Source organism: Scleropages formosus, chromosome 1, assembly GCF_900964775.1.
Source record: "Scleropages formosus chromosome 1, fSclFor1.1, whole genome shotgun sequence".
NCBI classification, from domain to species: Eukaryota; Metazoa; Chordata; class Actinopteri; order Osteoglossiformes; family Osteoglossidae; genus Scleropages; species Scleropages formosus.
The window spans coordinates 52,445,271-52,473,018 of NC_041806.1; the positions used below are offsets into that span (position 1 = coordinate 52,445,271).

At 45.4% G+C, this 27,748-nt stretch overlaps 2 protein-coding genes across 2 annotated transcripts; one reads left to right on the forward strand and one right to left on the reverse strand.

Moving 5' to 3' along the window:
* Window positions 1-419: 419 nt before the first annotated feature.
* st3gal5 (ST3 beta-galactoside alpha-2,3-sialyltransferase 5) lies at window positions 420-15,630 on the forward strand. Its single transcript, XM_018729052.2, has 7 exons — window positions 420-596; window positions 7,546-7,656; window positions 8,262-8,379; window positions 9,039-9,373; window positions 10,331-10,517; window positions 13,509-13,667; window positions 14,206-15,630. Exons 2-7 carry the CDS (start codon window positions 7,598-7,600, stop codon window positions 14,461-14,463), a joined length of 1,116 nt encoding a protein of 371 aa, XP_018584568.2. The 5' UTR covers window positions 420-596; window positions 7,546-7,597; the 3' UTR covers window positions 14,464-15,630.
* A 2,157-nt stretch (window positions 15,631-17,787) lies between these two features.
* atoh8 (atonal bHLH transcription factor 8) lies at window positions 17,788-26,763 on the reverse strand. The gene is made up of 3 exons (XM_029255104.1): window positions 25,599-26,763; window positions 24,043-24,234; window positions 17,788-18,319 (listed from the first exon to the last, which is right to left on the reverse strand). The coding sequence occupies exons 1-3, from the start codon at window positions 26,232-26,234 to the stop codon at window positions 18,314-18,316; spliced, it is 834 nt and encodes a 277-aa protein (XP_029110937.1). The 5' UTR covers window positions 26,235-26,763; the 3' UTR covers window positions 17,788-18,313.
* Between the last annotated feature and the right edge of the window lie 985 nt (window positions 26,764-27,748).

Here is a 27,748-nt window from a genome sequence, read left to right on the forward strand (position 1 = left end):
GAAATACGCGCTGCAAAATGTAACATTAGTTTCGTGAACTGTAATTGCAGTAATTTGTTTTAATTGCAAAGTCACGTGATGCATTACAAAGACCGGTCAGTTTCGTTTTCCATGCCCCACCCTGTTAGTCCGATCATATTGTAAATAAGCACTCGTTGAAAATAAACTAAGGATTGCTGAGTACAGTACACGAGATACAGTTCACATGGTAATATTTACAAGACCTTCAGTTTCGCCTGTGCTTGGAGGCAGCGAGAAGTATGAAGGCGTGACGTCACTCCAATGCAAACATAAACCCCGCCCCACGCAGGATTCACCCTGTAATCGAGCACTTCCAGACCAGGCTGCGAAGCGCCGTAGCGTCGCCTCTCCCCATTGGCTAACCGAAATGTCAGTCAAGCCACTGGCTAGTACACAACGCTATGGAAGGCAGCCGCGGGCTGCTGCGGTACCACAGGGAACGCTTTTTTATTGTTTTTTTTTTTTTTTTTCCCCATTTTGGAACATGGTGTGAAGTGAAAGATGCCATATTTTTGAAGTCTAGAATGCGTACGAAGTGTATTTGGAAGATGGTATAATATCTTGGTGGCTGCAAGGTAGGTGAGCCGGCTCATCCGATGATGTGATCACGAAACGACGTGTTGTTGTGTTGTAGCTTCGGCGAGTAACGGTATCATGTATTAGTAGCAGCGCTGTAAGTCGTTTCGTACTGAGAAAAAGAGTGTAGCGGCGCGGTTGGGGCTCGAACCCAGCACCTTACAGGCCGGGCCGCCGGTGCACGTGATGTGTAGGGACTCGTCGTCTCTTCGTGACAAATTGAATTGAGCCGCGGCGCTTCCGCTGTCCGCTTCGCACGCACCTCGTGTCGTGACGTGATGGTAGAGAAACCAACCAGTATTATTTATTTGGCAGAAAGAGCTCGTCTCGGAGACGGACGCTGCTGCTGCTGGAGCCGCAGGGTTACAGTGAACAGTGTGGTACAAGTTTACATTGTTGTTTTATCCGACAAAATGGCTTAATGCCAGGCTACTTACACTGATTTACACACTGTACTCTTCAGTACTTGAGGTATTGAACAGGGTAATGACCTCAGTTTACGGAATAAGGTGGGATTTGAACCCAGGTCCTTCCAGTGCAAACAAAGGCAGCAGCTGGAAACCACTACGCCACCTGCTGCCCCCTTTACGCCTGTGTTTCTACTGTACCGTACTGTACCACACTGCAGGTTCCCCTTTACGCACTTAGCGGCCTGGATGGTGCGAGAGAACGTGGGTTCGAACCCAGCTCAGTCTGTGTGGTTTGCATGTTCTCTCCTTGTCTGCTTGTGTTTCATCCAGGTGCTCTGGTTTCCTCCCACAGGTCAAAGATGTGCACCTCAGGTGAACTGATGTTGAATTGCCCTTAATGTGTAAATGGATGAGTGACTGTGTGTGTGTGTGTGTGTGTGTGGGGCGCTACCCTGCAATGGACTGATGTCCCATCCAGGCTGTACAAATCCTGTCATCCTTGCACCAAATTCTTTCGTGATAGGCTCTGGATCACCACAACCCTGATGAGGACAAGCGGTTATTAAAAATGAGAAGATAACTTACAATAGTATTTGCTGTTTATTGAAAATAGACACATGTAAAACCTTTATAAGTTTTGGAATATCTAACAGTATGGTCTAGGGCTGAACGACCCATTAAAACTGACTGATGTGCTGAGAAGAATGTATATTGCATTTATATATTTATGTTTTGTCCAGACCAGCTTTTTTTTTTCTTTTCTTTCTAAAGAAAATTCATACAGAGCACTTTATAGCACATTTTCCAAAGGGAGTTTAAAAAAAATCCTTCATTTCTGGAAAGAGGTGATGGAGTAGAACTTCTGGGGCAAAATGTAACAAGAGGTTTGTTTAAAAGCGCATTCATTTACGTTTATGTTTATGCATTTAGCAGACATTTCTCAAAAGCGACGTACATCTCAGAGAAAAATTGAATAATTTCATTACATCTACGGAATCGGAGACTTGGATGGAAACGCGTGATTCTAACATAGTTAATTTGTCACATTCCACCATATGAACCGGTATACGTCACTTGAGTAGCCGCATTAAGGTTTATCCATTGTACCATTCTAAACACACAATTATTAAACATAAACGTTTACACATGAAGAAAATGATCAGGAGATCATGGTTCCACATTTTTGTAGACTTACGAGTGTTTTTGGAAAAAATAAAGTAGCCATCATCCTGTGAACAAGGTGGGGGGGGAGACAGCGGAATGTGCTGGTGCAATTTTTATACTGAGGTGTTGTTATTGTATGTTATTGTCTTTTGTCAGCAATCTTATATACAGTTTAACTAAATGTTGTTTCTCCAGGACCACGGTGGAGCACAGAACAGTGTGCAAGACCACATAAAATGCAAATACACGACACTGTGAGATGAGTGCAGGACAATAAATATACAGAGCGGTAGATACATGGAACGATAATAAATACACAGGACGTGGGCTGTAAACAACCATTTTGTAGCGTAGTAGCAAAAATGAATAAAAAGCATCTGCAGATTTGTATAGCGCGGTGTTCAGCAAAACAAATATTTTGACAAGATTGATTGTCTTTCTGCTTGCTTTGACAGACATAGAGTTGCGTGTCATCTGCAAGACAGTGGTATACAAGACCAAGTTCCTTAATGAATGAATACCCCTGAGTTGTGTATGGGACACTTCCGTTTATTAATTTGTATGGTGCTTTTCTCCAAAGCAAATTACTTTGTTATGATAATTATAATTATTTACTCCTTTACATAGCAGGGTAATTTTAGTGGGGCAGTTCAGAGTGGGTTTCTTGCTCAGGGCTGCTACTGCGGAGGGTGGAATTTGCAGAAAGACTTATGTGTCCCTTTTGTTTGTTAAGAAACCAACGGACGCATAATAATACAGTGTCCTGCCCAGATTGTTCCCTCCCTCACATCCTGATTCTGTGTTTAGCTCTGGAACACAGTGAATTTGTATCAGAAAAGCAGCTGATGAAAATAGAATAAATAAAATTTTGCAGCTAACTTTTTATATATTAAAGCTTGTACTTGCGTTTTTGCAGAATCCATCCTGTAAATATAGGTACATTGTATTAAGCTTTTATTAATTATGACCTTGTGGCTGGATTTACGAAAATGTTGAGCTACAGACCGATCCCAATTTTGTTGTAAGATGAGTTGCCACGGTACATTTTTCTGACAGTAGTTTCGTTATAAGCAATATTCCAGTCTGTCCCGTAGAACATGTTGAATTGGAGTGTACTGGGCAATGTCACAGTTAAGTCCGTCACAGGAGTAAATGTCTGAGGAGATACAGGTCATGTAATATTTTGTTGGGATAGAATGACATTACAGGCAGTCCCCGTATTACGAACGAGTTTCGTTCTTAAGTCTGTCTTTAAGTCGGATTTGTACGCAAGTTGGAATAGTTCAGTACGGTTTGTATCTAACGTCAGTCAAATATTGATCTTAGTGTATAGTGTACCTTTCTATGCATAACAAATTAAAGAAACACTTCCAGATGCACTAAAACATCTTTAACGTAATAATACAGTAATAATGATTACAATAATAACAAATATAATGACAATAGAAAGAGATGATAAATGTTATTACAGTAGAGAGCTCGAGAGACATGGGAACAGAGCCTTTTACGTGCTCCATTATTTTGGCTTTGTGCTTTAAAATTGTCTTGATCGTTGACGGACTGTAGCCTAACGCTTTTCCAGCGTTCGTTGGTGTTTCACCTTTTTCCGATTGCTTTATTATTTCCATTTTAGTTTCTGTTTTCTTTGATGAATCACCATCACTTGCATTACATTTACACTTTGGTGATATGGTTACGAGGGTAAAAAAAAACAAAAAAAAATAAAAAATAAAGCCAAATACAGTACACATGAGAACTGTTAACAGCAACAGGGTTCGACCGAAAAGAAGGAAGTCTGTTCTACCTCGAGCTCACGCACCCCCCACGAGCCGACGAACCGCTGTAGACCCGCAATGTTTTGATGCACGTTGCAAAGTAGCGCCGTTGTTACAAGCCATTGTATGTAACTCAATTTTTTTTAATATAATAGGCTTTACGGGGGGTGGTTCGTAACTATGGGCTGTGCGTAAGCCAGACGTTTGTAAACCGGGGACTGCCTGTGTCTAACATTTAACATAACATTGTCTAATGTATCATTTCATGAAACCACAGCAGCCAATTTTAGATATTATTGACTGTGCCAGGTGTATGTGCCTGTGTTAGGTAACTACATACGCATCACAGTACTGATTTCCTTCTGTGCCTTCTAAGAAAGAGCAGTTATCAATAGCCTGTTTGGATAGGTCTGAGCTAAGATGTTTTTTTTTGTTTGTTTGTTTTCACTAGGCTTTCTACATTGTTCAAATGATTGGTGTATTGAAACCTCAGTTTCTTTTTTGGAGAATATTTCTTTGCGATGTCTCTGGTTGCCATATGCTACCAGACTGGTTCAAGTCTGGTTTTTCAAGATTTCTTCTTTGAGCGAGATATTTCTGGTCCTAATCTCAATAGGTGACGAAGAAGCAAATGGCACATCTATATGTAAAGGAATTTGGAAAAGCCTGTCCTTCATTAGAGGTTCCCAGATCTTGTCCTTGTCTGCAAAGCGTAAAAGAAAAGGTAGTTTTTTTTTTTATTTTTTTATTTCCACAACAGACACAAGTTGTTGCTGATTGAAAAGTAAATGATTTTCTATATAAGTAGATCTCAAGTTCATTTGAGTATGGTGGGGGAGTCCTGTAGCACACCCAAGCCATGGTTGACCATCCTGCTCTAAATACTAGCAAAGTGTTTCTGGGGACACATTACAGCTGAAGCTTTATTTGTCTAATTAACCTGTTTGCATATCCTTCCCATACAATATGCTGTCACAGTGTACTGTCTGAAAATGTCTGAGTTTCACTGGTTAAAATAGGAACTTTTACCAGTGACGTACAATTTTTCGTTAGAAAAAATGCAGTTGAACAGCAATTTTATTCGTTAACAGCAGACACAATAGGATAAGTACTGCCAGGTAAAATTTGAGCCATAGCAAAATCTTGCATGGTTTTTCCAGTAAGAGGGTGTGGACGTGGGTTATTGTTGCCTTTGCACGTGTGTTTGGGTTGCAAACACGAAGACACCATGTAAGCTTCTGCACACCCTCAGCTAAATTTGAGCCTACGCCCATATGAACCACTCGCACTTATCCGCCATATCACTATGAAAATAAAAAAACGGCACGTACACAAGATTGTTGACTCCAGTGCTAATGGCTGTTTTGAAAAACTGAAGAAATAAACACTAGTTTTCTGCCTCATGTTGGATACACATAAAAGTACTTCTTGAAATGTCAGGGAAATTATGTAAAAAATAAAATGGTTTTCTCATTTGAACTTGGAAACAGTTTTAAAGGAGAGAAAGTTCTTTCCTGGGTTGAGTTGTGCTGGTATGACGCTGAGAAGCAGCCCCAAACCTTTGTTTTCCAGCCATAGTCTCTGGCTCCTCCTAGGGGGTCCCCATGTACAGTATAACTGCAGCAGGAGCGAACTGGGGGCCATTCTTAGGACATGCCCTTACCAACTCAGTTAACTCCTCTCGACCTCGAGGAACAGATTCCACTCCGAAGCTCTTCTGGATCACTGAGCTCCCCACCCTGACATGGAGAGTGAGCCCAGCGAACCTGCGGAGAAACTGTTCTCGGTCACCTGTATCCACAATCTTGTTCTTTCGGTCGTCACCCAAAGCTCATGACCATAGGTGATGATGGGGATGTAGACTAAGTAGTAAACTGAGACCTTTCGCCAAAAACTCATGACCCCAGATCGGTATAGTGTCTACAGTATGCATATATACAGTACAGCATAACTTGAATGAGAGTAACTTGAGTAATTTTTCCCTTGATGTTTTTTCAGTTTTACTTAAATACGTTTTTTGCACGAGTACTTTTACTTGTGTGTGTTTTGTGTGGTGTACCAGTCCCTCTTAACCGCTTTAGTAATACATGAAGTAGGTTATGGTGGAAATGTGAATACATCTTACTGCGCCTTGACTGCTGGTGAATGCTGGAAACTGCGTACAGAAATGCTGGAAATGCTGACTGTTCCTTTATTCATGCTGAGATTGAACTGGCGTTCACAATCATCTCACGGTCCGATCATCTGTTCACATCTCGGAAAAAGAAATGGAGGCTGTGTTTGTCTCTCATATGTACACACACATAAACACACAAGTCTAAATAGGCCCTCAGAAAGAAACATCACAGGAAGTGTAGTTAGTGCACTGGGGGTCGTAGTTGCACCATTTGCAAAAATTGAAAGTTCTTGTTCCCGTTTGCCAAACCGCATTACTTATTTCTGTCCGCATTAGTTATTTCTGTCTTTCATACACACATCTCACACAAATGGTCTTCTCTTATTGCACTGCAGTGTTTGACAGTAAGATCCATTTGTTTTATATTGCACCTTATGTTTACATTTATTCATTTAGAAGATGCTTTTCTCCAAAGCGACGTACATCTCAGACATCTCAGAGAAAATGCAATTTGTGCGTTACATTAGGAGGAAGAGGCATAGTTGCAGTTATCTGATTAAGTAAACCTAATTTTTCTTTCCACTTTATGCACCAATGTTCTTCACACAAGTAGATGCATAAAACTCAGGATAGACAAATTCCTGATCACCTTGCTACAATTTTTTATTTTTTATTTTTGAAAAAAGGTACACAAACATTTACATATCATGCAGGAGTAGCGGCTGTGTAAAGGCTTATCTGGTCATGATCATAAAGTTATGATGCATGAACATTTACACCATAAATGAGCTTGAGAGATCATGGGCGAAGTAAGTCTGAAAAAAGGTGAGTTTTCAGACCCTTCTTGAATGTAAGCAGAGTTTCAGCAGTTCTGAGTGAGAGGGGGAGGTCATTCGCCCACGACAGAGCCAGAACTGAGAACCTCCGTGCTTTACCTTTCGTGCGGGACCATCAAGCGAGCAGAAGTAGACGAGCGAAGCGGTCTTGGTTGGGGTGTAGCGGTTGATCAAGTCTTGTAAATAGCTGGGAGTAGTTTTATTGATGTATTTGTAGACAATAACCAGAGTCTTGAATTTGATCCTGGCAGCTATAGGAAGCCAGTACAGAGAAATGAGTAGGGGAGAAACTGGAGCCTCGGCGTAGAGGATGAGCAGGATGTTTGCGACCATTAAGAAGCTGAAAACAAAACGTAGAACCCAACGCATGTTTGCACCAGTTATACCTTATATGGTTATAATTTTACACCAACATAAAAAATTTTAACTGCTGAAGTAACTTTGGCAAGTCAAACACAACTCGTGCAGCGTTCTGTATTGGTTGCAGAGGTTTGATGGCAGTTGCGGGAAGGCCACACGGAGTTTCAGTATCCCGACGGGATGTCACCTTGCTGTATTAAATGTATGAAATTGCTGCCCTGACATTTTTAAAATATTACTCCAGCTGATATCCTGTTCCGGCTGCTTTGTAAATTGTCTCCTCATAGGAGCGTCAGTAGAGCATCAAGGAGCAGAGAAACTGGAGCCTCGGCGTAGAGGATGAGCAGGATGTTTGTGACCATTAAGAAGCTGACGACAAAATGTAGAACCCAACGCAGGTTTGCACCAGTTATACCTTATATGGTTATAATTTTACACCAACATGAAAAATTTTAACTGCTGAAGTAACTTCTTAACAGGATATACTAATGATAATGATGCACGGCATGTTTTCTTCGTTGGGCAAACTATTTTACTTGTGTACACAGTTATGTAATATATTCACTCACTTTTGAGCTTCTCTCTTTAAATAAAATACTGAAATAAATAGATGGGAGAAAATTACTCCTCGAAAATAAAAGCTCTCTTGAGTCTGACAGAGATGAGATAGAGACCCTTCTTGAATGTTAAAAAGGATTCAGGTGCTCTGAGGTACACAGGAACATCATTCCTCCACACTGGAGCGAGAACTGAGAACCTACACATTCTGGATCTGGGACCCTTGTTAGTGGATGGAGCACCTTGTTTTTGCTGGGGTATAGGGGGTGGTCAGCCGTTGTAGGTATTGAGGAGCATATCCAGGGTCTGTGATATAAGAATCTTCTCATTTCATGTCTTAGTGCATTTTTTAACAACTTTGTGGCAGTTTTAATCAGCAGTCTTTCAGTATCCCATCAATAGAGCGTGAAGGTTAACTTAGGTTTAACTGTGTGTGTTCTTACAGAAGCAGTATGGTGCCACTGATAGTTCTAGCACTGATTTTACTGGGACTTATTATTCCTTTTGGGCGCAAGACAAGTAAAAAGTCATATCAAGAGGTCGTGGATGAAAATCATAGACAGGTAAGGCAAACACGGAGTTTCCTACTGATCCTTAACCGAAGTCTGTGTCAAAATGTAATTTAATGTTTGTATAAACAGTCACCCTTGTGATATGAATGTCTGTCTTAAGAAAATTTGTCTTTAAGAAGAATGTTTAACATCACTTTTCAATTTACATTTAAAAAAAAAAAAATTTGCAATTGCAAAAAGCACTAGGGACAGTAGCAACTCCATGTCAAAAGCACGTTTAATCCTTCAAAGGCTCCTTTATGCTCATGGGTGAGGCACACGCACAGCAGCAGGTCAGGCCATCATCTGCGCAGTTAGTTTTTTCACCTGTTTGGTCAACACCTCTCTGCTTGCTGTCTTGTCAGTTATGCCATTTTTTTCTGATTATTCAGTCCATCATGGCCATGGCAAGTGAAAAAAGTGAAGAAAATGGAACTGCTTACAAACAAAAACATGTGCGCGCACACACACAAACACATGCACAGCCAACAGTGTCATTCGAAGTCATAATTTTGCCTGAAACATGTCTTTGGTGGGAACCCCCACAAACAAGGTTTCAGTTTTGGTAAATTTGTGTCTCTTTGCAGTCGTGTTTTTATAACATGTCATTAAAAATCCTGCTAAGTCTGTATATGAGAATTAAAAACCTGTTTCTTTATTTTTCCCTTCAGCTTGTACATTCCCATGTAAAAGCCATATTGGACAAAAAGTGCAGACCTGCTTTCACCAGGAGTGAAATGAAATCAAAGTTCAAATGGCCTGGTCAGGTGAAGGACTACTTCTTGAGGGAGGCTTCACCAACAGGCCCCATGTTTAAGTACCCGCCGCCTTTTGGCTTCTACAACATGAAGGACAAACTGCACGAGATCTTAAGCCTGCTTCCCAAGTCTACTGGCCAAGAAAGTTCTGGAAATGCATGCCAGCGCTGTGTGGTCGTTGGCAACGGAGGAATACTGCGTGGCCTTCGGCTGGGGTCACTCATCGATCAGTTTGATATTATTATAAGGTGAGCATCCTAATTGGACATTGAACAAATGCACTATTCGAATACACTCACTGATGCTGTAGTGATGGCAAGTCGAAGTGCAGAGTCCCTTTCAATATTGCATCACCCTACAAAGCTTTATCTGTCAGTGTACTGACCGTTGTTTACTTTTTGAAAACCTAAGGTTTTTCTGTTAATGTATTTTTTAGTTAGAACTACAGTGCAATAGAACTCTGTCGGTTTGACTGTGACCCTCTTCACTAATACCTGGGGCAGCAGGTATCGTAGTGGTCAGAGCTGCTACCTGTGGGCTCAGAGGTTACAGCCGGAATTGCTCAGTAATTGTTTCCTCCACAGAAACGTGAGCTCTGGGACAGCGGTCATTGCAGATAAGGGGGGTGAAACCAATTGTTGACTGAAAAGGGGAAGTTAAATTATCACACCTCCAGTTGTACATTTCATTGTCTTCCACACAGAGGAGCAGACGTAAAAACCTTTTCTTTTTCACGCTAAACTCTAAAATAAATGACATTAAGGTCTCATAAAATTTGATGCCAACAAGCTGAAAAAACAAAGACTTACGACGGAGCAAATACTTTTCCACTGCACCATGTATGCTTCCATCCTATTTTTTTAGGTTTTCTGTTGAACGCATACTGTAACACACTTTGGGATAGTGCACACACACACACACACACACACACATTTTCAGAACCGCTTGTCCCATACGGGGTCGCGGGGAACCGAAGCCTACCCGGTAACACAGGGCGTAAGGCCGGAGGGGGAGGGGACACACCCAGGACGGGACGCCAGTCCATCGCAAGGCACCCCAAGCGGGACTCGAACCCCAGACCCACCGGAGAGCAGGACTGTGGTCCAACCCACTGCACCCCCTTACTTTGGGATAGCACGTTTGTTGAAAATTGACTTTACTTTCCGTTCTAAACTTGAGGTAAAAACCATGTTCCTGTGTCCCAGGCTGAACAGCGGTCCTGTACAAGGTTTCAGCAAAGATGTAGGCACCCGAACCTCCATCAGGATGAGCTACCCTGAAGGCAGTCCCACAGCCTGGGAAGACCAAGACCCAAGGCTTCTATTTGTGGCTGTAGTCTACAAATCGGTAGATTTCAATTGGCTCAGAGCGATGATCACCAGGAAACAAGTGGTAAGTTTCACATGTTGAGGTAGATCATTCAGTGACAGGGATTCGGAGCACATTGAGAACTGTATTGGCATCAGTTTCATTACTGTTTGTTGAATGTCAAATGATTATGTTGACTGAATGTAGGGTTAGCAGGTAGTGCAGCGGTTAAAGACTTGCAGTTGTCCTCTTGGCTTTGTGCGCGAGATCACTATCCCACTGAAAAAGTATCAGGTAAACACTGGAGTTCATCAAGGATGTGATGGTGTCATTCGTGAGGCCGTTTTTCCTTTAACCCTGACAAGCGTTCCAGTCCCTGCTGAGGACACACTTCCACATGACATGACGCTCTGGCCCAGTAGGTAATGCGCTAGTGTCCGCCGTGGGGAAGGCTTGACTGACCGCACATGTTCTGCATTTCTCCATGCGTCATTTTTAGTATAATAGCTTTCTGATGGCCAGTTTCACAGCTGGTGTTATGAAAGCTGTCACCTATTGTTACGTAAACAAAATTGCTCTGATCTCTGCCACTGAGGTTTTTTGTACTGTCCAGTTTGGGTTCACAGGCATGTCACTCACCAGGTTCCGTGCTCCAGCGGACAGTCTGGTCTCTACAGTGTCCGAAACCTATGTGATTTTTTTCTTCATTTTTTGTTTGAAACTCCTTAAGAAACACACACATTTTGTTTTGAAATACTTGGACAGCACTGTTGGACAAAGTCCTACTGCAGTTCCCTTGAGCAGTGTACTTACCATGAACAATTACTGTAGAAATTCTCTTGCTGGATAAATAGGTAAATTATTGTAAGTAGCTTATCGTTGTAAGTCACTTTAGAGAAAAGTATCAGCTAAATGTCTTATCGATAACTTCAGAAGTCCTCACTGCTGAAAAATGTGCAAAGCATTAGATATGAGTCATTGAAACTTAGATGAAAGGTTTGTAAAATTCTGAAAAATACATATGTATTTGGGAACTTCTTGGCTATTCACTTTGGACGCCTTGAATTTGAACAAAACTAGTGTTTTTGTTAAAGAATCACTGTCTGCTACTCTGTCAGAAGCAAGAAATATGGGCGTTCTTAATAACCCATTAAACTGGTTAAAACCAGTTTTTTTTTTTCCCTGCAGTCTTCTGTTGTTCAGTTTGGTTTTGTTTACCTTGTATTTTAGGATTCTAAACAAGTGAAAGCCTTTTTTTTTTTTTTTTTGAGAAAGTGAGTGTAGATTTTTCTGTTTTTTTTTTTGTTGTAAAACCTGAAAGGCAAATAGTTGTCAGTTTTACCCACTTTTCCTACTGAGTGACCATGAGTTCACTTTCACTTTAACAGTAATTGAATAACGTAGCACTTATATTTTGCTAAATGGTTTTCCCTGCTCATTTTACTGTGTATTTACATTTATTTATGTGACACTTTTCTCCAAAGCGATTCACAATGTTAAGCTACTTACACTGATTTACCTATTTATACAGCTGGGTCTTTTTTGTGTGTTGTTTACAAAGAGCACATTTAAAAGAGCTTACTAAACAAAACATCACAGAGCCCAAGTTAAAGAAATTAAAATTATATAATCTTTGAAAAAACAATTTTAACCTTTAATTTTAAATGTACCTTTAATTTTAAAAAGAATGTAACTGTTTTTAAACGTTGTGATACCGTGGTGAGTCTTTCTAAACCGTTGTGCTAACTTCTAATCTAGTCGGCAGTGTGTTGATGTTTTAGAAAAGGAGAATGAAACAGTGGGTTGGACCACAGTCCTGCTCTCCGGTGGGTCTGGGGTTCGAGTCCCGCTTGGGGTGCCTTGCGACGGACTGGCGTCCCGTCCTGGGTGTGTCCCCTCCCTCTCCAGCCTTACGCCCTGAGTTGCCGGGTTAGGCTCCGGTTCCCCGTGACCCCGTATGGGACAAGCGGTTCTGAAAATGTGTGTGTGTGTGTGTGTACAAACTATATTACTTTCTGAAGAAAAAAACAAAATTTAAAGAAAAGGTTGGATTGGATAGATTCCTGTCTTTTTGTTCATTTAAAATCATTTAAAAAGGGTAATTCCACCCACTTTGGCATAGCCGTAGAACTAGCCCGTATTATGTTTATTGCTTTTATGAACAGCACGGATTCACAGTAGAGAGAGTAGCGCGAGAAAAGGCAAATGTGTCCACATACATAGAGCGAGGACTCACAGTCAAAAGGTTGCAATGTATCACAGTTAGGGGGGCGTGGTGGCGCGGTGGCGCAGTGGGTTGGACCAGGGTCCTGCTCTCCAGTGGGTGTGGGGTTCGAGTCCCACTTGGGGTGCCTTGTGACGGACTGGCATCCCGTCCTGGGTGTGTCCCCTCCCCCTCCGGCCTTACGCCCCGTGTTGCCGGGTAGGCTCTGGTTCCCTGCGACTCCGTATGGGATAAGCGGTTCTGAAAGTGTGTGTATCACAGTTATGGTCATAACACTTCAGTCATCCACATGTTTACAGGGAGAACTTCTGGTGTCGACCACAACATTAAAATGCATTTCTTTGCCAAATATGTAAGAGTACTTGGTCTACCTACCGTAACATCATCAAGAAAAGAGGAATCTGCGTTTTTTGGATCGTTGCATGATCCCTGTATGGGCGCAGTAAGCTTGTATCTTATCGCATTCCCAGAATAAATGTGTCAAAGTGCTTGGAGAGGCTTTGCTTTTAAAACACAGCTCAGATGCAAGGAAATCCTGTGATGGTTCTCTGGAGTGAGATGGATTCTGTGAGTGAACTTGAAGTTTTCATGCTGATGCTGAGGGAGGTGCAGACAGGGAAGACTTTTAGTATATATAGGTGAGCGTTCATGGTTGCTAAAAGACGAGTCCGAGTCCTGTTCCCCAGCCTCTCTCAGGGTGTGATAAGCTCCAGTACCAGCACTTGATAAAATGCTAAATCTGTATTTATTTGCACAATTTGGAGTGTTAGTAATAAAGAGTACGGAGTTAATTAGGCTGATTTGATCAATAAGAGTGGATTGATTGATTAATGACAGTTTCCATCCCGCAGTCTTTTTGGGATTGGCTGTTCTTCTGGCAGAAAGTGCCGAGTAGAATCCCAATTGAGCTATCACAATTCCGCATCCTCAACCCAGAGATCATCAGGGAAACGGCCCTGGACCTCCTGCAGCTGCCAGCCCCACGAATCCGACTGTGGGGGTGGGACCAGGTGAGCACTTCTGCTGTTTGTTTCATTACAGCAGGAGCAGAGTAAACATATGCAGTACAGTACAGTGAAGGCAGAATGATTTCTGATATACTGATGGAGTTTCACTTTTAGAGAAACGGTGAACATTGTACAAAAGTGCACACTGTCACCTCTTATTTGTTTTTAATTCCAATGCATGCACCTTACTTAAAAAAAGATGACAAGATTACCATATTTTACCAAAAGAAATATAAAAATTCAAGTGGTTTTACTCTGTACAGGGTGGTGAATGAATATGTGTCACAGAAATGAGGTTTCTGCAGATAATTTGTGAATTGCTTAAGGCAGCAAGTGGTGTAGTGGTTAGAGCTACCACCTTTAGACTTGGATGTTGCAGGTTCAAATTGCCTCTCCTGCTTTGGATCAAGTCACCTACCCTGAAATGATCCAGTAAAAAAGAATTACCTTGCTGTTTATAAGTTGAAATTAGCTTAACATTTTTAATCAATTTGGGGAAAAGTATCAGATAAATGTGGATGCTTCTCTGCTTTCCGTGTAGAACGTGCCCACCCTGGGTTTCTCGGCTCTCACCCTGGCCAGTTACATGTGTGACGAGGTGAGCATCGCTGGCTTTGGGTACAATTTAACTGATGAAAACGCCTTGCTTCACTATTACGACACGTTACCCATGCGTGTGATGCTGAAGCAGTCCATGCACAACGTGAACCGCGAACATCTCCTTCTGAAGAGTCTGGCAGAGGCCGGAGTTATCTCGGATCTCACGGGTGGGGTGCACTGCAGCTTCTGCTCCAGGTGACAAGAAGCCGTCGGACTGTGGAAAGACTTGAGAGGAAGACGCTGCAAAACACTGCACTGCACAATGCGACTGCTGCTACTGTAATGCGACAATTTGTTCATTGACCTCCACCTGAAGGGGTCATTGAAATTGGAGAAGTAACTTGAAATCTTGTTGTCGTTTGTAAAACATTTTAATCGACATTGTCAGTTAAGTTCTCTTTTAATTTGCTGTTATCGGAACAAGGTAGGTTTGTATCATGGATCCAGTGACAGGAGCGTCATTTTGTGGGGCTGTTGACCATATATGTATTCACGTATGTGTAAGAGTGAGTTCATGTAAGCAGTATGACCCAAGTTGAAAAAATGGACCAAAAGTATTCTACTCTGTTCAGTTCTGTAATTTATTTTTCATGTTTTAAAGTGTATGAAGTGTTTTTATTACCCTTATTGATTATACTTGTTAAATGTGACAGATATTTGCAGCTTTGGTCAACAGGTAAGCTAACGTGTCAATATTAGTATTTCATTATTAATTAATAAGCTTGTTAATATACTTAGTAAGCATAAGTTTATTAATTTCAAGCTAGCACACACACACAAACGTTTATATATAAATAGCTTATGGGTTTGCCAAAGATACATTTACACTTGAACTATTTGCCTACGTCGAGAAGGCTGCCATTGCTGTATTGTATCCAAACATTTGCTGTCATGTTGTAAAACGTGTTTATGTAAATGTTTTATTTAAAATGTAAGTGTTCTAAAAGATCAAACTCAATTCCTCAAAACTTTACCGGTGTCTTGATTTCTTCATTTTGTATGTTGTAGAAGTTTTGTCTCACTGTAGTTTTAATCCAGTTTTATGCCGATTTCTCTCTCCATATGAAAATATGCCAGTTGGAGAGAAACTCTGGATCCTGCAGCACTTTTGGAAACGTAGTTTTTCCAGTTGTGTGCAGTGACGCGGCGCGGCCAGCGGGCGGCACCACTGAGCAACGCCAAGTCGTCAATGTAGAGGTGCTGTCAACTCTTATTTCTCAGGCTATGAACAACTTGTCTTGCCTGTATTCTTAAGTCTTTCAAGCAGAGGGTCAATCAGGGAGGAGTTTGTTTGTGAAAGCAGACATAAGATGTACTTTGTGTTTTTGTGCTATGAAGTGCGTCATACACAATGTGTTTTTTAATTCTCCATTAAATTTTCCACTGACAATAAGCCTTTGGACGATTTAACGGAGACCAGGTGGAAGGGAGCGGTTGAGCCTGCGTGGAGATTACGAGCACGACAGACACGTGCCTGTGAGGTGAAGCTCTGACTCGAGGACGACTCTCGTGCATTTTGGTCACGGGACACAACCCTGTGCCCTGCTGTGTTTTTTCATAATTGCGCTGTGATGGCGCTGCTAGCAGCTGCTGCTCCTCCCTCCCTCCTTCCCTCCCGGCTACATTTTTTCCTGACAGACAGAAGTTGTGTATACAGGATACTACCGTTTCCTCTCGGGCTCCAGCCTCGGCTGCAGGGGCCGTCAGGAGCTCCGAGCGCTCGGCCCACGGTGCGAATCGATGGCGCAGCCTCCCTCTTTCAGTCAGCTCTTACTTTGCTTCCAGAAGAGATCGTATCGTTGCCATTCTGCATTCCTGGTGCAAAATTATTGGCCTTACAGATCTTTTTAAACTTCCTTCTGAAAGGAATTCAGTGCCAGATTACAGGCTGGTACTGTAGTGGTTACAGCTGCTGCCTTTGGACCCAGAGGTCACAGGTTTGAATCCCACCTTTAACTGTAGTAGGTATTTACCCTGAACGGACAGTGTAAAAATTACTGTAAATAGGTACATCAGTGTAAGTAAAATCAAGCTCCCCGGTGTGTTGCAGACGGACAGTTCGCTCACTGCCCTTCGGGATGGCTCGTCCGGTAATAACGTGGTAAACTCGCGTTTTTCGTATTCTGTGCCGCCGTCAACGCTGAGAACACGCACAGCCAACTCTCTGAACGTTCCAGTCTTTGGAAAACAGTAATTACCTCTTTGTGCTGTTTTCTGTGTCTCTGGGCCTCCTAGTGCAGACAGCAGTCATCAGGCCGGCATTCGCCAGGCGAGACTGACACGACCAAATGGACGACGTCCACACCACAGCACAGCGCAGCAGACGGTCACGAGAACAGCGCAGATTCCTGGTACTGGAGCGTCTGTCTGCACAGTTTCTGTTCTGTAACTCTGCAGCGCGTTTGTGCACAAACACACCTCGAGGGTGAGATATTGGACTGACCGCGCAGCCCAGTGCATCACAATATAGTTTTTAAATGTATTTTCCACACTTGAAAGCGTTAACGCAAAAGGTTTGCAGAGTCACTTTGTTTCAGTATTTCAAGTGATCCAAATACACGAACCTCTTAATATCAACATTAAAAATACAATTCGTGCAGATTTGGTAAGAAAGGGTCGGAAAAGCTGCGCCGTCTCCCAACACGGTATCAGGATCAGGAGTGTTTTCTCTCCAGAAAGGTTCCATCGTCTGCAAAATGACACCCAGCTTGGTAGTAGGAAAACCACTGATCCTTTCAGAATAGTTTTAGAAATCACACGTATGACTGGACCCCCCCAATCAGTCTGCTCATCTTACGAGTTGCCGTGTTCTTTGACGGTGTACAAGTACGAGTGTATGACCACAACCCAGCAAGTTACCGCACTAGTCCCGTATAAAGAAAAAGGGTGAAAACGGTGCCCTGCGATGGACTGGCGCCCTATCCAGGGTAACCCCCCAACCCCCTACCCCCATCCATGCCAGCAAAAAATGCCATTCGCAATGAAAAGTAATGAAAGACGTTCAGTCAGGAACACCAGACCGAGCATACTCTGTTTTACATGGGTGGTACACTGACTGTGACGCACATTTCATCGCTGGTTATTACATTTTGCACTAAAATGTTAAAACGGAACTCACACCGAGTATTTTTATTTAAGGCCATAAACATCATAGCATATAGTCATGTATAAATAGCAGCTGTGAGTCAGAGCTACAAACAAATAACAGCTGTAAAGATTAAGAAACGAACTACGCTGCTGAGATTAAATGGGTGCCAAAGGAAAAATCGATGCGCAAAAACGATGGAAGAGCCGAGGTCGAAAATACCACGTTTAAAGTAAAATATTGGGCTTGTTTGTTCACCTCCGCACTGCTTGCCAGATATCGTCAAGTGATGTAAAATGTTTCACATTCACACGCAGGATGTGGGCGAGCAGGTAGAGAGCGACACTGCCGAGTGTAGATCCAGGAACACCGTTGAAAGAAATGATCGTTCCAATGTCTGGCAGGATCCCAAGACGGCGTCCGTGTCCGGATGATGTGCTCCTGTAACCGTGTTATTACCACAGCATTTCTCCCAAAATGTTGTCCTTGGCCTGGGAGCGCTGGTGGCTGATTGACACAATTGTTTGAATATTTTTAAAAAATTTAAAAAATTACCTGCAGCCGAGTGCTCCTCAAATGTGCGCAAAATTATACTTGAATATATTTGCATTTGAAATACAATGTATTTATCTTAAAATACTTCATTTTTTTCCACTGTAGCTACATATTAGTTGCAAATGATCAGTAAACGGATTATTCTATGGAAATACATGTGTGCATGACAATAGGAGTGATCTGAGTAACACTAATACTGCATCTGTTAGTTGCACGTGACATTGTGAAGCTTCCGGATTATTCCGCGCTTCACATATTTGTACTGCTGTGATGGTCATGTGCAGAAAGGCTCACGGTAAAGGACATTCTGGACAGGGAGACTGACGAGGAGAAGGTCTCCACAGGCGAAGGAGACGGAGATGCCTCGTCTGACCCAGCAGCTCCCAGACACTTCATGACCCCCCGACATTCACTCCTGCACAGGAACAGAGAGGAGGAAAGACAGTTATTTCAGTCTGAGTAAACCATTGCAGTGAGTTTCCACAATTTACCACAAAAAGAAGCAAAACGCACAAAAACTTCAGATCCAAAAATGCCGAAACTCATCCAGCCGAAGGTTTCGGGACTGAAACTGATGAACCCGGGACGTCTGATGTCGCTCTGCTGAACGAAGAACGTGCAACCGAAACGTCACTTCAAATGAGCCCTTGCACTGTGTGAGGAAACCAGAGCACCAGGCGAAAAGGCACGCCAACATGGCGAGGACATGCAGCTCCACGCAGAGCGACGATCCAAATGGCCTTTTTCACACCGCTGAGGAAGTGAAGCTTCATTGCCGAGAAACAGTTATCACAAAGGCGACGATGCAGAGATAATTCTAACTATTAGTGCTTTTCTCAGTTCTTCTATTAAATTTTCAACTTTAATTGCCTCCACCAGCAAGTAGCACCTTTCCTGCACAGCACAGGACAAATGTTTTACCCTTCAGTCCAATATACCACCATTTGTCGCACTTCTTCTCAGAGGATTTCACCTTTTTGCTGATGATAGTAGCACTTAACTTTCCCGCCTAAGAATGGTGCGTGTGTGCGTGTGCGTGTGCGCGCAAATCGCTGTACTGCGCTTACTTTTACATTCATTTGTTCATCAGATGCTTCTCTGCAAAGCGACTCACAGCTTACAGCCCAGTATGGTACACAGTAGCTGTATGTAGAAGTGGTAGGAAACACAGAGGTGATGGTGACAGATGGTGTGACGTGAGTTTATAGAGCAGTTAGGAAATGAGGAGGGAAGTTGCTCTGAAGGAGATGGTTTGAGACTCTTCTTGTGTGTCGAGAGGGATTCAGCAGCTCCGAGGGACAGGAGGAGCTTGTGTTTCACTACATCAGGGTCAAATCGGAGAACCTTCGAGAGCTTCCTGCATGAGGCCAGAGTAAAAGAGATGGTGAATTACGCACCTTTTCCCCCTTTTCTGTTTCTGCATCTATTACCTAGAGGTTTTCACATGTTCCCAGGAGCAAAATGCAGGGGACACAAGGGAAAGAACCTCACGCTGGAAGGAATTCACGCTACAAAACAGACCGTGGAAAGTGTTTTCCCATTATTTTCATTGTTAAAACCTGTCCTTTCGATCTACGGTGGATTTGCACACTCCGCAGTGAGACGGGGGGGGGGGGGGGCGGGGGACAGTTGGGAGGAAATGGTTTACGAGAAACTATCTGAGATCAGAGTGGAGTCAGTGGAGCAGCTCATGCTAATGATAATGCTAATTAACTTATTTACATAATTGCCATTTCTAAATAGCTCGCTAACACCACACACACACACGGGGACTGGGGGGCCCCACACAAGTACTCACCATGTATGTAAATGACACTCATGAATTAGCCGTTCAATAATGAGCTTTAACTCCGGTCAGTCTCTGCAGAAGGACAGCGGACAAAATGCGGCTCGGTCGTCCTCCCACTGCTTTTCAGGATCTTTCCGGTAAGATCTGGGCCGTCGCCGCGTCGGCAGCACGCAGGCGCTGGAGAATGTTGGCGCTGCTCCGCTGGGAACGGGGGCAACCAGTTAAAGCCCCCCTCCCCCCAGGGCCCCAAAGGGACTCCAGTAGTTTGTTATGCACAACAAAGTATTAGCAAAAAAAAAAAACTGGGAGAAAAATAATGAGCGCCTTTAAAATAAGAGCAAAATACTGCGTTTTACCGCGTTTAACGCGACGAAATGCACTTGTCCATGGTCATTTTCGCTACAAAAGTTAAGAGCGAACGTCACTGGGTCTGTGGCGAACGGACAAATTTCGAGTGTCGTCACGACTGTTTATTTTCCTTATCTCTCCGTCACCCTGAGCACGAGAGGTTTCTAAACCGTCTCCAGACCACAGACCCCTTTAGGAATCTGATGAGGGGGTAAGGACCCCCCCCCCCCCCCCCCAGGGAAATGTCCAAAAATAAACGTGGAGAAAACATTGCGCTCGGCCCATCGCGCCCAAAACGTGTGACTGTCATTGAAAATGATGTCACGCAGAGTCACACCATATTTGAAGCTCTCTTTTATTTTTAACTTTTATTTGGTTGTACAGTACAGCGCTATTTTTGAAACGAAAGATTGCATTGCACCCGACCGACCCCCCCACCCCCCACGGAGCCCAGGTTAAAGGCCGGCTTTAGGCCGCGGGTATTACGGTTTTTCCGAGCAGCCGATTCCCCGACGCACGGTGCGGCCGAGTTCCGTTCCGACCGACCGAATCTCGAAATGGGCGCGAGTCGTACGCATGTTAACACGGCACTTACGAGTTGTGTACGGTACAGGTACAGCGCTCTTACATCCTGCTCAGTTTCTATCGTTATCATCTCGTTTTTTTATTAACCAATTTTACGAATCACTGGTTAATTTAAAAAAAGCTTCTTTGGTTTATTTTTTACCTTCTCATCTAGTCTTTTTATAATTTCACCAAACACACACACACACACACACACATCATCTGAAACCGCTGGTCCCAAGCAGGGTCACAGCAAGTTGGAGCCTAACCCGGCAACACAGGGCGAGAGGACACACCCGGGACGGGACGCCAGTCCATCACAAGGCACCCCAAGCGGGATTCGAACCCCAGACCCACTGGCAGGCAGGATCTGCTCAAACCCACCGCGCCACCGAGCCACTGCACCCCCTCACCAAACACCCTACAGTAGTATATTTAGCAGCTGAGAGGAAGAACTGAGAGAGATGCTGTGATGGACACGGTGCCGGGACGTCGTCCGACGGTCACTATCGCACGCGCACAGCCGTCGGCACTGGCGGACATACGACCAAGCATCATTTTTATATTTATATGTATTTTCTTTATTTTAATTCATACAGTATTTTTTTTCGATCGTATGTACGAATGGTCATAAGTCGAATAGGTTGTAAGTAGGGGAGAGGGTGTATGTGATTTGGACACCATGTCACATCAAGTCCTGTGTTTGCCAACACACAGCTGTAACGTGCGCGCGCACACACACACACACACACATTTTGGACACTCCGTCGTGTTTACGTACGTTTTCTGCACTTTGGGGGAAACCGTTGGAGGAGAGGACAGACTGAAACGACACCAAACATAAGTGACACGAAGGCTATTGGTGTGTCCACCCGTGACACGGCCTTCCGCGCGACGCGGTTTTTTCGCAGCGTTCGGCACGTGAAGTCGCTTTTCAGACGCGGAGAAATACATTTCTTCACAAAAAGCGTGCGGAGCGGGGATTTCCTCGCCCGCCGAAACGCTGCCGTTACACATGGACCACGGTATCTTCTGAGCGTAACGGTGTAAGAGGGTCGAGAGCAGCAGGGTCATTTTCCAAGTAAAACGATTACCTTGCCGTTGCCGTAGAAACCAATGAAATGTTTACACGTTTAAAAAGCAGGAATACAAGTTTTTATACCTTTAACTGGCACGCAGTGCAACTTTTTTCCACCGTGTTTTTTTTCTCTTCTCCCCCCGCAGACTCGCAGACTCTAACAAAGGGATTTCTTCATTAGGCCCCCCGCCCCCGCCCCCGCAACAGCTGCTCCCAGCGTCGTATCCTGACTGACGATGAGTGTTTTTTCATTTCAAAGTGTTTTTTTGGAACAGATGGCCGGGGGAGAGCTGGGGAATGTGCCAGCGCCGCGCTGGGGAATGTGCCAATTCCTGCCGAGTGCGAGCTCTCCGGGCTCCAGCTCGCGTGCCTTCACCCTGCCCTCTGCCCCGAGTGGCGCCAGCAGGACTTCCCCACCAGCGCTGCGAACATCTGGTGTCTGGCTCTGCCAAAAAAAGGAGCGCGGCCAGTTTCCTACTGAATGAGCTTATGTTGCGCTAACGTGTTCGCTGGGAGGCAGCGGCGCTGGGGACAGAAAAACAACTTTGACTCGATTGTGCAGAATTGCTTCTCGAGCACGACAGGCCCTCCTTATTCCTGCAAAGCCGTCTGCCTGTTGCGCTTGCAGAAAGCAAACGTAACCGCTCGATAAATGCGCGCAACTCATATAGTTGGTCCTCGGGGGGACCGCGGCACGGATTCTTACCCTTTTTACCCTTTTTACCCTTTTTACCCCCTCGGCGCAGCTCAGAGCGAACGTGCGTGCGCCTCCGGTCCTTGGCCGATCGAATCTAGGAACCGATCAAGACGTTGTTAAGATGACGGAGAGTTTAGTTGTAGCCAGTTGCTCTCGTGCACAACGAGCCGAGCGGTAAACGCGGCAAAAGGTTCTTCGGGACGAGGTACTTTGTCAAAGCAAGCGGAGCGAAAGATGGAAACGGCACCGCAGGAGGCGGTCGGCTCGCTTCCGGGCCTCCGCTTGGACAGAGGAAGGCGGTTCGCGACGCGCGCCGCGCCGCTGTGGATCCCGCACGGTAAAACGCCTTCATTTTTCAGCTTCGTCGGGCTTTACAAACGGCTCATTTACCAGTAAGCGCCTATTTACGCAGGTGAGAAGAGCTGCGTGGGGCTCCGGACCGCATCCCAGGTTTTACTTCTGCACAGCGCGAGCGTTGCCCTCTAACGGAACGCAAGGAAAAAGCCGGCGAAGGTATGGGGAAAGCCGCAAAATAGGAGCCAAACACAGCACGTTCACCGTTTCTCTGGTTTTTCCCCGTTCCGCCCTCCGATTGCAATCAATGGCTTTAGCTCGTGTCTTCCGTAAAATATCGCTTTAAAAAGAGATTTTTTTTAAGTGCACGTAGCCAATGTCACATCGATGCCTTTTCCCAAGGTTTCGGGCCACGAACCGTTAGATCTTCGTAACCTCGAAGGTCACTTTACGAGCGTGTCAAGAACAGCGACAGAAAACGTTTGTGGCCGTTCACCTCGTTTTTCCCCAGGTGCCCAAGAAGACAGCGAGCTCGATCATGAGCAGAAATGCGCTGAGCAAGAGATCGGCAAAAGGGTCCGAAACGAGCGGAGAGCTCACAGCCCGCCGCAGCAGGCTTCCCGCCCTCCGCCTTGTTCGTGCTTTCAAAATCGGCCCGATTTATGGCGAGCCCTGACATCTGGCTCCAGGAGATTCCTGGAGGAAGTTCAGCTCCAGTTTACATTCATTGTCATAAAACTTCTCACAAATACTTTGCTCTGGATCATTATTCGGCCGGACCGTTTTTCCTCCGTGGAAGAAAACTGGCCGAACAGCCGGCTTCCTTTCAGATGCCTCTTGATGATGATTTCCCTTAATGGGATCCCTATTAAGCAACGTAAAGAATGCCGTCCCTCATTAGAGCGAGCGAATTCCCTTCCTCTCGTTACCTTTGCAAGTGAGCGACGGATCGGCTTTGTCGGAACAGGCCGTGTCTGAGCGGGTCGTCCACGGCACTTCTGTTCGTTTTCTTCATTTCTGCTTCAACATATTTATTACCAGCCGTGTCCTGGCTCACCAAAGTCATTCGTTACAGCACCGCACGCGTCTATGTAAACCTGTGTCCCGAAACAGCGACCCACGACGACACACTGTGTGCCGAAAATACGGGAAACGGAGCGCTGCGTATGTTACTTGATATCTCCAAGCTTATTCCATCGGTTGATTCCACTTGGGATAGCGGCGCATACCGCTGGACACGAGCCAAAGATACCCCCGGCGTCAGCGCGCGTTGCGTCGCCATGGAAACCAGTAACTTTCAGACCCTCCGCGACCTCCCCAGTCATCTTCTCTTAACTTCGCCGTCCACGAGTTATCGGATCAGCTTACCTTCCTCTTCTTGGAACGGCCTTCGGCCTGAAGGGTGCGCGTGCACTGCTCCACGCACTCCGTGAAGCTCATGTTGCTTTGGTCTGGAGTATAGTCCATGTCGGCAAGCTGGGCGAGGGATAAGATGTAGTTGCAAGCAATTCTGAGAATAGCCAGCTTCGACAGCTTCTGTCCGTACGAGTAGCAGGGCACCTGCAAACACAGCGTTCATCACACACTTTGAGCCGTGCGTTCCGTCCCGTGGCGATTTCTCTCGTGGACTCGCGCGGCCCCCGCACGACGGATCGAATTCCGGGATTCGGGCCCGGCCGAGCTCACGTAACAGCCAGCGTGGCCTTTAGCGAGCGGAGCTCTTCCGTCACTTAAAAAAATGTGAAATTATATTTCAAATACCTTGTTAACCTATGGTAAATTTAAAGCCAAAATGTTTAGGGAGGATCCCCTATTCGTATGTGCATGCACGACTGTGTGTGTGTGTGTGTGTGTGTGTGTGTGTGTGGAGAGTAGGGAGTTGCCACCACATACGAACAATCTACTGCTGTACGGCAACACTGAAACTTTACAGTAATCTATTATCGGTAACTTTGTACCCTGCTTTAAAAGCGAGATTAGTCCATTTTACCTTTATTTACACCATACTGCTCTATGCTGTACCTGACAACATTTCTCTCATTCACTTTATCGATTGCAGGCATGCATTATATCGATCAACATCTCACGTGCTGATTTGAAACAGAAGGCACTCGTTCCATCCTTACGAGTGACAATTACACTGGTAAATGTATAAATTACTTTTAGGTGTAGGGTGCAGAGCTCGTCCTGGAGGAGCCTTTCACTTTTTCCTAGTTAGGTGTTGTTGCAAATGGTAAAATTTTGTCAGAGGCAGCTGTGGGGAAAATGTACAATTTGGAATTAATCCTAAGTGTAAATGTCAAGTATTTCACTATCTGGGAAAAACGGCACTTTGGCGATCGGTGACATCGTAGGGTGTCTGTAGTATATTTATGGATGTCATCCGTCACAGCGCAAAGGGTCACTTCTTGAGGTCCTGAGGTCCTTCTTACCAACATCTGGCCGCCTCCATAATGCCACTCAAGGGCCCCTTTGTCCCCCAGAGACACACGGGAGTGCGGCCGAGTATCTCGAGCCACTGAGGCACCGGGTTCACCTTCTTTTTCCGGCAACACATTTTATTACTTCTTCGTTTTTTCATGTTGTTAGCATAACTGAGCACTTTGTTTTATGTGTAGTGCTGAGCTGCTGTGTCAGTTTCCCTGCAGGGCTTAATAAACTGTCATCTTTTTTCCTTCAATATTTGCCCATTTTCTGCTCAAAGGCTTGCAAAAAAAAAAAAAAAGGTGGTGACACTGGGGAGTACAGTGTTTTACAGTGTTCACAGTGGTTCGGGACACATGACACTGAGACCCCACGGCCGGGGTCCCTGGCTGAGCGCGGGCTGCGTCCCGCACCATGGAACACGCACTCAGTATTACGCACAGTTACTACTATTATTATTATGATTGTGAGTGATTATGATTATTGCTAAGTAAGTGTACCTGCTTGCGGAGCGCCTCGAAGGCTGCGCTGATCGTGTGCACGCGCGTCCTCTCGCGCGCGTTCGCCAGCAGTCTGCGCGTCTGCTGGACCGCTTTGATCTCCGTGACGACGCCAGACGTCTCCGAGGGCCGTCTCCTAGGCGACGCCGCGCGCTCGGCGTGACTGACGTGCGGCGCCCGCGAGGCGGACGCGAAGGCGCCGTGCGCGGAGCGCGGACACAGGACGATGCGCGGCTGCGGCCGCGGCTCCGACGAGCGCGCCTGCTCGCGGCCGCCGAGCTGCAGCGCGCCGCCGAGCGCGGGCTCCGCGGCTGACGGCTCCGGGGACGCGCCGCTCGCGGCGAAAGCGCGAATCGTCATGTCGAGCGCCGCGTTCGCGTCTCGCAAGTAAAGGACACGATCGGCCGCGGGGGGGGGCGCGGCGCGCTCCCGCAGCCCGCCCGCCGCGGGCTCCTCCGTCCGGCGCCCCATCATCAGCACGCGGCGGTCGGCGCCGGGCTCCCCCCCCAGGTCGCTCTTGATCCTCCGCACGTGCTTGACGGGCTCGCGGCTCTTCCGCCTGAACTTTTTAATGCCGTCCACCTCCTTCGCGTAAAGGCTCGTCCACTTCTCGTGCGCAGCCTGCGGGTCCTTCATCGTGGGCGGGAGGCAAGAAGAAGAAACGCGCTCGGCAGCCGCGGTGCATAAACCGGAGGGAAGAAGAAGAAGAAGAAGAAGAAGAAGAAGAAGAAGAAGAAGAAAAAGGTTTGCTCTTCTTATCGAAGCGGCGCGGCGACGCGCTCGGCGAGGCGGAGCAGCCCGGGGACGTGCGCGGCACTCGAGTCGGCGGGTGCACAAAAACACGCGCGTCCGTCCCGCAGGCTCCAGGAGCGCGCGCGACCCGTCCCGTCCAGTCCCGTCCCGACGTCCCGACGTCCCGTCCCGCCGCACTCCGCGCAGAGCGCTCTCTCTCCGGAGCCCCGCAGCGCTGCCAGCATTTTTTGTGAACGCGCTCCAGCGCTCATCTGTATTTGTTTAGCTTCGCTTTACAGAGGAGCCCCCGCTGGAGGGAGGGAGAGAGAGAGAGAGAGGAGGAGGAGGACTCGAGGAGGAGGAGAAGAGGAGCGCAGGACAGAGCGCTGCGTCCCCGGACACTTTTATTTGTTTGTTTACTTTTTTCAGAGGGGGGGGGGGTAGTACCCTCCTAGCCGCGCTGTCTCGATGCATCGCAGGCAATTCATTTAGCAGACACTTTTCTCATAGAAAATACAATGTGTTCATTATGAGCAGGATGAGACACTTACATGCAGACGTGTGATTCTTAAGTACAGTTTGTTTCTTTCCACCATACGAACCAATGTTCATCACACGAGTAGCTGCATAAACTCAGAATAAACGATTCCTCATCACCTTCCTACAATTTCTTTTTTTTTTTGGAGATACACAAACATTACGTACAATGTCCCGTTCAAGTGAAAATCAAAGCTGCCACTTATCCTTCATTCATACTTCGTGTTCCTACCAAACAATCACTGCATGCCTATATTATATTATTAATTTTTCACACGTTCGTTCAGAAGAAAACTTGTACTGTACTATGCAATATATATTGTACGCCATACGCCAGAGCCTGAGTGGTGCGAGAAGACGTGGGTTCGATCCCCGCTCAGTCTGTGTTGTTTGCGTGTCCTCTGGGTGCTCCGGTTTCCTCCCACAGTCCAAAGACATGCTGTTCAGGTTCACCTGTAGTGTGTGAGTGACAGAGAGAGTGTGTTCCACTGATGTATGGATGAGTGACCCACTGTAAGTAGTGTACCTAGAGCAGTGTGAGTCACCACGGTGAATGAGGTGTGTGGGCTGATAGTAACACTACATAGTATCCATTAGAAGTCGCTTTGGAGAGAAGTGTCCGCTAATATATAATGAAGCGATGGACAGGTCAAAGAAATTAATATTTGCTCGACTTTATCAAAGAAAAGCTTGCACTTTCCCCCCAAACTCCATCTAAAAATGTGTTTCATCTTAACATAGCTTATTCTGAGTTTTAGTATTTTGGAATAAATAACACTGCAGAAAATGACATTTCAGCGCACTGGTAAAATAAGAACTGATTAACGGCCTGAATACTTTTGCAAGACACGACATTTCTAGCAATAGTTCCATTACTGATC